Source organism: Piliocolobus tephrosceles, chromosome 5 (genome assembly GCF_002776525.5).
Source record: "Piliocolobus tephrosceles isolate RC106 chromosome 5, ASM277652v3, whole genome shotgun sequence".
NCBI lineage: Eukaryota > Metazoa > Chordata > Mammalia > Primates > Cercopithecidae > Piliocolobus > Piliocolobus tephrosceles.
In genome coordinates, this window is record NC_045438.1 from 62,689,503 (window position 1) to 62,701,467 (window position 11,965).

Here is an 11,965-nt window from a genome sequence, read left to right on the forward strand (position 1 = left end):
CCATTGCCTCTACAAGTAAAAAGGCAGAGCCACTGAAGTGCCAAGCTTTATTGTTCTTTAGTTCTGTCCCCCTCCTGCTGCCCCAGGAGTAGGGCTGGCTGAGGCTCTGCGCCCAGATCCTGGGCCTCCCTTGCCCTTGCTAGCACATGCTGGAGCTCAGCGTGGGCCCTATATAAGCCATTGACCTCCTGCACATGGAAGAGGTAGAATGCACCTGCCCACAGCACCAGCCCTACGCTGGGGGTCCAGAGCAGTATGGCAGCTTCCCTGGCCCCTCCTCCAGCCGCCAGGACACACAGCAGTGCCAGGAGAAGCAGCCCCAGGCCAATCACATAGCTAGCGAAGGCGGCCCACCAGCGAGCCTGAGCCATGCCCAGACCCAGCTCCGTCCAGGCCTCCTTTAGCACACTCATCAACGGCGACCTCTCTGCTGGTCCTACAACAGGGCAGGGCAGTGGGGCAGGAGAGAGTCAAGAGTGGAAGGGCTGCTTCAAGCGGGGCAAGGGCCAAGGAAAGGGTGGGGGTGACTCACTGTGGGTAGAGTTGGGGTTCTGCTGTGGGGGGCTGTGCCTCACAAACAGAGTAGCCATCAGGGCTTCATGATCGGAGAGGGGGGTGCCGCTGTAAGGGTCGTTGCCTGTAGTGGTTTCAAGACTCTTACAGGAGATGTAAAACCCAGAAACTGCCTAGGAAAAGTAAGGGCCAGAGAGAAGCTTATACATGAGGGCCTCTTCCCAGAGAACCAGCTCCTGGCTACCCCACTTTCCAACCATCAGTGGTCCAAGACTAGACTAGTTGAGCAAAGGATCTATACAGGTTGGTGGTAGACAAAGAGACACAGCGGATGAAAGTGTGTTGAGGGGAGGAGCCCAACCTTGTAAAGCATGTAGTCAATACGGACACCAAAGGGAAACGGCTTCAGCTCCTGCTGGTTGACGTAGCAGTTCTTGGGTACCATGGTGTTGCCTTCTTCGGAGCCCTAAGGAATCATTGGCTCATGCTAGGATGTCGGGAAGGAGGAGGGAGAGAAGCTGGGGATATAAGTGGGGAAGTAACAGGCAAGTCCTCTCACCTTGAAGTCCCGAGTTTCAAGGTAGGCATCACGAAGCCCTGTCCACTCCTTCAGCAGGCAGCAGCCCAGGTCTTCTGGGTGCATGTTGAGGTCTCCACACAACAGAACCACGTCTGCCTTCTTGGATGTGTGGCTGGGGGAACCAGGTTGGTGAGGCGGGAGTTCTTCCCTCATCAGCTCTTCCCCATGACTGGGGCCTTGTTCACCCCCAGCCCCTGGGTCCCATCCCCCTTCCCCTTTCAAACCCAGGCTCACACACTGGATGAACTGGGCCAGTTCCCAAGCTTGGGCCACGCGATGTGCTAGGTAGATGTCCTTCCGTCGATTGTATTCGGCATGGAGCTGAGCAAGACAGATGAGATCACAGCAGATAAGACTTGAGGGTCCCAGGGGTATGTCTGAATCAAGCCTGTGTCTGTCACTTGGCATGGTGTTTGGTATAGAATGGATAAGCCTTGCCCATTGCTTCCTTATAAGATCTTGCCCCCACACCTCACCCCCAGGCATTAGAGCTAGAGGAGTACCATCTCTCTGTCCTAGGACTGGGCTGCATGTCCCAGCCCTAGGCACTGCCAGCTTTACTCACATGGGTCACATAGGCGTTGAGCACCATGCCGCTTAGATGGAACACCAGCAGCCCCACAGCCTTCCCACTGAACCAGTCACCATGATGGATCTGCAGGCAGGAGGAAACAGAAACTCAGGGCACCACCACCATCTTTCTGCCCATCCCCTGCAGCTCTCAGAGGGCTGCCTCCTGTACCTTGTATTACTGGAGGTGGGGAAGGGAGGTGGAAGAGGTCAGAGGTATGGCTTACCATGTAGGGGTAGCCATTGAGGGTATAGACGTGCTGGGTGATCTCCTGGATTGGGTGTTTGGAGAAGACACAGAGGCCACTGCCAATTATTCCGCTGAAAGCCAAGCCCTGCTTAATAACCAGAAAAACAGGGAGAGACACCCAGCCCTCTTCCCCTCCCTTGTCTTCCAGCTTTGATCAGCTATTTTTTTCTTTTTCTACTGCTGGGACTAGCCCTAAAACAAAGGCAACAGCCTTTGGAGGAGTATACGACAGCCAGAAAACAAAGCTGAAATGGGCTGAAGTCATAGGACCTTCTTGGTTCACCCTTCCCCTTCTCACATCCAGAGGGAGAGAAGGCTGGAGGAGACTGGAGGGTGCAGGCAGGATAGGGAAGGGCTGGCAGGGCCAAGAGCCTCCTGGGATGAAAACAGGCTTTAGGCCTGTGGGCTTCTCACCTCCGGAAGTGGTGTGCAGCTGGGTAGGTAGGCGACAGCTTCTGTCTCAGGTACTGGAAGTCCTGCTCACTCCACACCTAAGGGAAGTGGTGAGGATGTCTGCCTGGCCTTTCCCCAGGGGGAAGGTCTGCCCCCAGGTGCCCTCCTTCCAGCCTGGGTTCCACATGGTGCTGCACAATCTCACCTCCTCCAGCAAAGCCAGGTCGAAGCTCTCCTGGTTCAGAAAGTCGCCCAGGCGCCTCATGCGGTCGGCCCGGTGCTTGCTCAAGTAGGGGATGCCCCTAAGGAAGGGAAGAGCGGGGCAGGGGAGGTGACCGCTGGGACCACCGGCGCTGGGGCCAGATGTGGACTTTGGAGGTTCGGGTTCCCCTACACCCTGAGATCGTGGCACGGGATGGGGTGAGGAAGGCTGCATGGGTGCGACCGGAAGGCGGCCCCCAGACCGCACTCCGCGGACGCGCTCACCAGCAGTTGAGGTTGAAGATCCGCAGTCGCAGGGAGAAGTTGGGCTTCATGGCTGGGGCACACCAGGGGCGCAAGGCGGCTCTAGCTCCCCAGCGACAGCCGCGGTGGGGACGGGGGCGGCCGGCGGCGCCTTCTCCCCGGGCCGCTCCTTCCACGCAGGCGGCGCGCACAGGTGGGCACCAAGCTCGCGTGGCTCAGGCCGGGCCCGACTCCCACGTTCCCCCGGCAACCGGCCGGCTGGTCCCAATAAGGCGGGCTGCCAACCCGGAAAGACGATCCGCTGCCGAAATCCGGGTGCCCAGGCTCGGCGAGGGCAGCGCGCGAGGACCCTGGGGGCCCGCAGAGCGCCCCCGGGTGGGCGGCTCCCGGTTCCTTTTCCTCCGTTCGTCCCCGGCCGCTGCCGCCCGCGGGCCAGCGGCCGAGCAACAGGCGCAAAGTTGAGGAAAGGCCCGGCCGCCACTGGCCGCCCTCGGCCCCGCCCCTGGGCCCCGCCTCCTGCGAGCGGCGGAGGCGGGGCCGCGCAGTTGCCGGAGCGACGCGCAGTGTTTGGGGTCACACGGCGTCCGCGCGCGCGGCCATGGCAAGGCCTCGGCTCTGCGGGCCCCAGCGCGCCAGGTGCGGTTCGCCGTCGCTGCCCGAGCGGCCGCTGCAGGTGAAGGTGGTGGGGCTCTTCAGCTGCCCCAACTTTCAGATTGCGAAGAGCGCCGCTGAGGTAACCACAGAGAAACCTCCATCGCGGGCGGCCCTCCGCGCTCCCCGCTCGCGGCCTCGTGGACTGCAGGCGCGGCGTCCCCTCGAGGCGGCAGGGGTCGAGGCCCCACCGGCCGAGGAAGGGGCTGGCGTGTCCTGGCCGGGCGGGCTCCGTCTGGAGGACCGGGAGGAGCGTATAGGGGAGCAAGTGCGGGTCCCGGGGCTGGCGTTCGACTTACGACAAGGTCTGAGCGAAGGAAGGGTTCAGAACCGTGATGGGAAATAAGGAAATCCCCCCGAGGCACACACACACGCACACACACACCCCCGCGGATTTTGTTCTACGTCAATTTTTTATTTAATTGTAGATTTTAAAATTCATGGAAAAATGATTACTATATAACTAGCTGATTTTTTTAACCCCCCCCCCCCCCCCCCCCCCCCCCACACACACACACACACACCCCGCCAAGCGATTTTTGTAAACTATTCATTCGGGGAGGTTCTTTTCTTTGAATCTTATAGACCCGTCACTGCGTTCCTATCGAACTAGATGCTTCACAAGTGCTTTGGAAAATCATTTGTTTGTAAACACTCAGAACGATATTAAAGGAAAAGCACTTGAGGAAACTGGAAGAATTTGGCCAGATCAGTCATGCTGCAGCACACTGGAGAAATGTATGAAATGTCGACATGTAGAATTCAACCCTTCTTATAGGGTTTGCTCCAGAAATGTTGTCCATGGCAGACTTCTCGCCGAAACTCACTTGACTCCAGGACCATCCATGCCTTAGTTAATGTTTTTAACTCCCGAAGTACCCAGCTGGATACTTGACAACAAAATGTTTCCAAATAGAAGACATCTTGGGCGCGATGACTCACGCCTCTAGTCTCAGCACTTCGGGAGTCTAGACCAGCCTGGCCAACATGGTGAAACCCCGTTTCTACTAAAAATACAAAAAATTAGCTGGGCGCGGTGGCGGTCGTCTGTAATACCAGCTGCTTAGGAGGCTGAGGCACAAGAATCGCTTGAACCCGGGAGGCGGAGTTTGCAATGAGCTGAGATCACTCCATTGCACTGCAGCCTGGGCGACAGAGCCAGACCCGTCTCAAAGTACATAAATCAATAATAAAAAGAAAACAGATGATCAGAAGTCTGTGAAAATAATACATGAATCATCAAAAGTAGAAATTATGGTCTGTGTTGCTTGGGCAGACGGGATCAGCAACCTTTTATTACCAAAGTTAATGGCCATAAAGCTAATTACAAAGTTAATGTATTTAATGAGTTTCAGGGATTTCTTTTTTTTCTCATTTTTTTTTTCTCTTTTTTTCTGAAGGCACATGTTTTCTGTGCCTACTCCACATTGTTAAGAAAGTGTTGGCAAGTTTTTTTCTGTAAAGTCCAGATAGTAAATATATTAGGCATTCTTGGCAATAGAGTCTCAGTCCACCTGTTTAGCTTTGTCCTGTGTTGCAAAAACAGACACAGAGATGGAAATAAATGGCAGTATTCCAGTAAAACCATATTATGGTCACCGAATTTGACTTGTGTATAATTTTCACATAACATGAAATATGATTCTTTTGATTTTTTAAAACTGTTTACAGGCCGAGCGCGGTGGCTTATGCCTGTAATTCCAGCGCTTTGGGAGGCTGAGGCAGGAGGATCACGAAATCAGGAGTTCAAGACCAGCCTGGCCAACATGGTGAAACCCCATCTCTACTAAAAGTACAAAAATTATCCAGGCGTGGCGGTGGGTACCTCTAATCCCAGCTACTCAGGAAGCTGAGGCTGGAGAATCGCTTGAACCCGGGAGGTAGAGGTTTCAGTGAGCTGAGATCACGCCGCTGCGCTCCAGCCTGGGCAAGAAGAGTGAGACTCTGTCTTAAAAAAAAAAAATACTGTTTACAAATCTAAAAATTATTCCTGTCCAACCCCTGTTGTAGAAGACACTAGGTCAAGAAAACAATATCTTTATTATATTAATGTCAATTTCCCTTTCTTAAACTTTTACCTACTGTAGTTATATTCAAATATGAAAATTCAGCTAGTTTTTTTTCTTTTTTTGGAAGAGACAGGGGTCTCACTATGTTGCCTAGGCTGGTCTTGAACTCCTGGGCTCAAGCAATCCTCCCCGATATCCCGAAGTGCTGGGATTATAGGCATGGGCCACCACACCCAGCCTCTAGTTCTGTCTTAATAAAGGATATCTGAATATATCCCTAACGTGATAATTTGTGAGTGATCCCAGATGCCTGATTAACTGACAGAGATTTAGATTTGTGTTGAGTGTTCCCAACACAAAGAAATAATAAATGTTTGAGATGATGGATATGCTAATGATAGGTATACATTATATGTATCCAGACATCACTACCCCATAAATATGTACAATTATTATATGTCAATTCAAAAATAAAAACAAAGTATAAAAACCAAACACACAAAACATTGAGATTTGTAGAGAATAAGAATAAATATTGCATATATTTTAATTTGGATATAGTCCATTCTATAACAAATACTAAATTATCAAAAAGACATGATGTGTTTCATTTGAAAACTGTTGGATTTATAGTTTATTCCAGATGGTTAGAAATAGCAGTCAGCCGGGCCGGGTGTGGTGGCTCATGCCTGTAATCCCAGCACTTTGGGAGGCTGAAGCAGGCAGATGGCCTGAGGTCAGGAGTTTGAGACCAGCCTGGCCAACATGGTAAAACCTCATCTCTACTAAAAATGCAAAAATTAGCTGGGCGTGGTGGCGGGCGCCTGTAATCTCAGCTACTCAGGAGGCAGAGGTAGGAGAATTGCTTGAACCCAGGAGACAAGAGGTTGCAGCGAGCTGAGGACACGCCACTGCCCTCCATCCTGGGTGACAGAGCAAGACTCCGTCTCAAAAAATATATTTTATTATAATATTATATTATATATATATTATATATCTATTATATATTATATCTATTATATATGTATTATGTAATATATTATATCTATTATATATTAGTCAACTTGAAGTATTGCCTCAAACTGAGCACAGACACTGGAACTGAGAAACAGGACACGTCACCTGTTGCTTGGGGACAGAAGGAAATGGCCTGATTATCATTGCCATCTTCGTGAGTATTGCCAAAGTGGGCCGCACTCACCTCCTGGTTTTCTCCCCTTGGAATACTCACTCCTGATGACCTGTGCTAGGCCAGCACCCTCTTTTGGACCATGACAGGGCCTCCAAGCACTGTCCCTAGCAGGGAAGGTGCCACCTGCAGCGGCTATCATTTTTCCCTTTGGTCCATCTACTTCCCAGACCCACTCAGAAAAGAAGCCTGTTATTGCCTCACCTGCCTTCTCTTGCTTTAGAGGGAGATAGATATCAAGAACCAAGCCTGGATTGCTGACCAATAAGAATTTTCTCTGATTCCTACAGACAATCTATGTCAAACTAAAACATATTCAGTATCTAAACCTAAACTGATTTCGTACTTCTCTTTTTCCTAAGGGGTATAACCACAATGTTATTATCTTTTTGGTCATCCCCCATTCATCAGTGAATTAAAGCAAGAACTTTTGTTTATGTTATAAGTAAAGTGTCTGTAGATCCGCTGAGGTTTAGCAAGAGTTGTACTTTGGGAAAAACTAGTCCTAAAAGAACATAGCATATCACAAAGCTATTGGCATTAACCCATTTATAGATTCCTTTGTTTATTCAGCTGCTATGTGCCAGAGGTTGCGGCAGGTGGGAATATAGGAAGACTAAGACAAGAGTTTGTTTCTTTTGTTTTTTTTGTTTTGTTTTGTTTTGTTTTTGTTTTTTTTGAAATAGAATCCCACTCTGTTGCCCAGGCTGGAGTGCAGTGGCGTGATCTCGGCTCACTGCAACCTCTGTCTCCCAGGTTCACGTGATTCTCTTGCCTCAGCCTCCCCAGTAGCTGGGATTACAGGTACACACCCACCATGCCTGGCTAATTTTTTTATATTTTTAGTAGAGACAGGATTTTGCCACATTGGCCAGGCTGGTCTCAATCTCCTGACCTCAGGTGATCTGCCAACCTCAGCCTCCCGAAGTGCTGGGATTACAGATGTGAGCCACTGCGCCTAGCCTCTAAGACATAGTTCTTGGCTTTGAGGCACTTATACGAATAAGCTCCCAGGACTGGAGGTGAGCACAAGGGCCTCGGAGAGCGAGCAAGGAATTTCTCAGTCAGACTGCATGGCCTGGGTGTGAGTTGTATAAAACTTCCGGAAACCTCGTAAAAATTGGGGAACATGATACTGACTTTAAAAGAGAACTAACTCTAAAATAATTATTCTATTTCGAAATCCAGAATCTGAAGAATAATCATCCATCCAAATTTGAAGATCCTATATTAGTTCCTCTTCAAGAATTTGCATGGCAGCAATATCTACAGGAGAAAAAAAGGGTAAAGGATACTTGGGATGTGGGGGATGTAGACAACAAACCAAGTTTTGCCTGAATTATTTATGCATTGTTTTGGAAAAACTGAAGGAGTAATTTTAGTGTAACTAGATTTTATTTCTCTAAATTATGTACTTTTCCTAAATTATATTAATCATTTACCAAGCTGGGTTTTTTGTTTTTGAGATAGGGTCTCACTCTGTTACCCAGGCTGGAGTGCAGTGGGGCAATCTTGGCTCTCTGCAGCCTCAACTTCCTGGATTCAAGCAATCCTCCTGCCTCAGCCCTGCAAGTAGCTGGGATTACAGGCACACACCACCACACCTGGCTAAATTTTGTATTTTTTTAAGAGATGGGGTTTCACCGTGTTGCCCAGGCTAGTCTCAAACTCCTGAGCTCAAGTGATCCACCCACCTCGGCCTCCCAAAGTGCTGTGATTACAGGGGTGAGTCATTGTGCTTGGCCACCAAGCTGTTTTTCGTTTTTGTTTTTGTTTTTAACTACATCATTTGGGCTGGGCGCAGTGGCCCACGCCTGTGATCCCACCACTTTGAGAGGCCAAGGCTGGCAGATCATGAGGTCAGGAGATGAAGACCCCATCCTGGCCAACATGGTGAAACCCTGTCTCTACTAAAAATACAAAAATTAGCTGGGCATGGTGGTGCATGCCTATAATCACAGCTACTTGGGAGGCTGAGGCAGGAGAATCACTTGAACCAAGAAGTCCAAGGTTGCAGTGAGCCAAGATCCCGCCACTGTACTCCAGCCTGGTGACAGAGTGAGACTCCGTCTCAAAGAAAAAAAAAAAAAAAGTACAACATTTACAGAATTTTCCTTTGGAAAGCATGAGATAAAGGTAAGATCAATGGTGCCATTTGCTGCTGATGGTTAGTTACCCTGTCTCCCTGCACATCACTTATACTTCCTCTCACACCCTGGCACTCAGCAGGTTAACGTGGCCTGGCCCTCTTGGCCCTTAAACTCTGGAAAGTGTTGATGGTGTACCTCACAGAGACGGCCGGGGCTTCTGTGGGACTCTTGCCTAGGGAAGCTCTGATGACAGACACCGAGTTCCCACAGGGCAACCCTGTCCTAGTTGAAGCTTCCTTCTCTGCATTCTCCCCTCTATCTGTACCCTCAGAGAACTCCACACCTTAGGGCTAGCAGAGCTTGTCCAGGGATGATAGGTTTCCTCTTGGGTGACAGCCTGATCAGTTGGTAGTGCTGCCTGGAGCATGTGATAAGAAGGGTGCTAAGGTGGCATCCTGGCTTAGCAATATCTTCTGTTGGGGAGGGTAGGATGCTTGTCACCCCTGGCCTAGTCTTGTAGGCGGTCCCAGTCCTAGTTTCTCTGCCCTACCCCCTCTCCCCCATGGCTGATGAAACCTCATTTCCCTTAACCAGAGCAGTTTCTATTGTTCTGTGCTGGGTTGCACAAGGATGTCCTGTGATCCTGTGATTATCATGGAGGCAGCGTGGCTTTATGAGACCACTTCATTCTCTGTTCAGTCACATGAACAGTGCAAGACTGAATAAGAATACCATTTGTTAAGCCTCACATGTTCATAGCCTTAAAAGATTTTCATTGGATTGCAAATAGAACCAAACACTTACACTGCTGCTTTTTATATGACAGACACTATTCCAAAGACACACACACGCAGAGAGAGAGAGAGAGAGACACACACACACATATACATATATATATATATATTTTTTTTTCCTTTTTTTGTAGAAACAGGGTCTCGCTATTTTGTCCAGGCTGGTCTCAAACTTCTGGCTTCAAGCAACCCACCTGCCTTGGCCTCCCAAAGTGTTGGGATTACAGGTGTGAGCCACCGTGCCCAGCTTATATACATAAATTATAATCCTTCCAGCAACTCGGTGACAAACAGTCCTGGTTTGCCTGGGATGAAGGGGTGTCCTAGGATGTGGTGCTAAATTTCAGTGCTAAAAGTAGGCTAGTCCTAGGCAGATCACAACTGTCGGTCACCCTAACATAAAACGATAGTTTTTTTTTCTTTTTTATCAAACTTACTATGTGGCCTACCAGTGTCATGCTCTCCACCCACAGGAAAACTATGATCTCCTGGTTTGTGGTTTGCACCCACTTGTCTTTTGAATTCCTGCTGGACTCTAGGAAATTGGTGTGGATTCTATTCCGCAGTTTCCCTCCCCTTTCAGCCTGGGTTACCTCAAGATGTTTTGTGTTCTCTTCCTCCTGCCTCTCTCGTGGGTCTTGAATGAGGCTTTCCAGTTCATCATTGCTGCTTCATTCCACCTGTGATATTCCTTATCCTTCCTTTCATGCCCCTCCCTCCCTCCTCCTCTGGCTGTTGGTCACCTTAACCTTTTCTTCCTTCTCAGGGCACTCCTTTGTCCTTCATCAGTGTAAGCATTGTGTCATGTGTCTTAAGTAGTGCTTCTTAGCATATATGGTCTCTCTGAACTCATTAGGTTCAACTGGCCTTAGGCTTCAGCAGAATGTAGTGCCACCCTAAGGGGATGGTTTCAGGGCCATTGGGAAGGTCCCTCTGCTGCAAAGAAGGCAGCCTCATACTCTTAGTGCTGAAGGCCCTAGAAACTATCGGGTCCATGCTGTTCACTTGAGGCAGGCGAGGACGCCTCCCTAAGTATGGAGGAGTCAGAGGAAGGCATTTACATCTTTAGCCTCCAAATAAAACATACTTTCTACTGCATTTCTCCTACCAAGCTAGCTAAAATATTCACAGTGACATTTTTTTCTCCTGTTTAGAAAGTTTTGGGTCCTGGCGGAGTGTGGTGGCTCACGCCTGTAATCCCAACACTTTGGGAGGCCGAGGCGAGTGGATCACCTGAGGTCAGGAGTTTAAGACCAGCCTGGCCAACATGGCGAAACCCTGTCTCTACTAAAAATACAAAAATTAGCTGGGCATGGTGGTGGGTGCCTGTAATCCCAGCTACTCGGGAGGCTGAGGCAGGAGAATTGCTTGAACATAGGAGGAGGAGGTTGCAGTGAGCTGAGATCACGCCATTGCACTCCAGCCTGGGCGACAGAGCAAGACTCGGTCTCCAAAAAAAAAAAGGAAAAAGAAAGTAAGTTTTGGGTCCTGTAAAATATGATAACACTGATAAATTTAAACACCCCAGGAAGTATTGACCCACTGGCTCTATCAGTGATTTATAGTTCAGCATAGACAAATCTCTTCTCTGCCTAGAAGCAGGTTTTGTTAAGGGCATAGGAAGCAAGCAATAGGATATTAAACCTCCAAAGGAGAATGAAGCAAGTTGGCAAGCTGAATGTAAACTGTTCCCCGAACTAGTATTTCTCCAAGTGTGGTCTCTAGAGCAGCAGCACCAGCACCTCCTAGGAGGTTGTTAGACAGGCACGTTCTGGCGGGTTACAGTGGCTCACATCTGTAATCCCAACACTTTGGGAGGCTGAGGTGGGAGGATCTTGAGCCCAGGAATTCAGGACCGACCTAGGCAGTATAGTGAGACCCTATCTCCAAAAAACGAATAAATAAATAAGTGCAAATTCTCAGGCACCATCCTAGAATCAGAGTATTGGGGGAAGGGGAGAGGGAACTCAAATTCTGTGATTCTGAGAATCTGAGATCAGTAAGAATTTCAGATTCAGTGATTCTCATTGCCCACAAAAGTTTGAGCATAGCTGTTCCAAGTTATTCATGGTTTGCCTGGCTGGTACTGGGTAATAATAAACCAGATCTCCTCAGCGGGGGCATCCCTCAAGCCCACTGGAGATTTAGAAGGTTTACCATCAGCGTTGTGTTGATGAAAACGTTAACACACTGCATTTTGAGGGGCTCAAGACACAGTGCTAAGGAAGGTGAGTTTTCTTCCTCACTGCTCCTGATTGTGCCGCAGAAATCCCTGTTGACCCTCATAAGTCATTTCCTAACCTTAAGCCCCACGTCACCCAAAAAACATTTTCACAGTCCTCTGCATTGAACCCCACGTCTTACCTGAACCTCCTATCCTTTCCAAGTATGCACACAGTAAAATATGCTTTAGGAATGAAGACAGAGACTGAATTTTGTTTTTTTTTTTTTTTTTTTTTTTTTT

The 11,965-nt window shown here is 49.1% G+C and overlaps 2 protein-coding genes across 10 annotated transcripts in view; one reads left to right on the plus strand and one right to left on the minus strand.

Moving 5' to 3' along the window:
• Positions 1-33: 33 nt before the first annotated feature.
• SMPD2 (sphingomyelin phosphodiesterase 2) lies at positions 34-3,309 on the minus strand. The gene is made up of 10 exons (XM_023206003.2): positions 2,793-3,309; positions 2,512-2,608; positions 2,328-2,404; positions 1,891-1,984; positions 1,659-1,748; positions 1,332-1,414; positions 1,073-1,205; positions 875-979; positions 533-686; positions 34-436 (listed from the first exon to the last, which is right to left on the minus strand). The coding sequence occupies exons 1-10, from the start codon at positions 2,840-2,842 to the stop codon at positions 48-50; spliced, it is 1,272 nt and encodes a 423-aa protein (XP_023061771.2). The 5' UTR covers positions 2,843-3,309; the 3' UTR covers positions 34-47.
• Positions 2,793-11,965, plus strand: part of PPIL6 (peptidylprolyl isomerase like 6) — a 49,305-nt gene continuing 40,132 nt past the window's right edge. For 2 of the 9 annotated variants that reach the window (XM_023206013.2, XM_023206007.2), the window contains exon 1: positions 2,793-3,504. In XM_023206013.2, the coding sequence (XP_023061781.1) occupies positions 3,370-3,504 (135 nt within the window). In that variant the 5' untranslated portion in view covers positions 2,793-3,369. Of the gene's footprint in view, positions 3,505-7,808; positions 7,905-11,965 lie in introns of all 9 variants that reach the window. The other 7 variants (XM_023206004.2, XM_023206009.3, XM_023206010.3 and 4 more) reach the window with 7 other exon arrangements.

Coding starts and splice junctions, on each gene's coding strand:
- SMPD2 (XM_023206003.2), bottom strand. CDS start 2,842: ATGAAGCCCAACTTCTCCCTGCGACTGCGGATCTTCAACCTCAACTGC. Junction 2,405..2,511: donor ACCTGGCTTTGCTGGAGGAG/GTGAGATTGTGC, acceptor CACTTCCCTTAG/GTGTGGAGTGAGCAGGACTT. Junction 1,985..2,327: donor GCTGCACACCACTTCCGGAG/GTGAGAAGCCCA, acceptor CTTGGCTTTCAG/CGGAATAATTGGCAGTGGCC.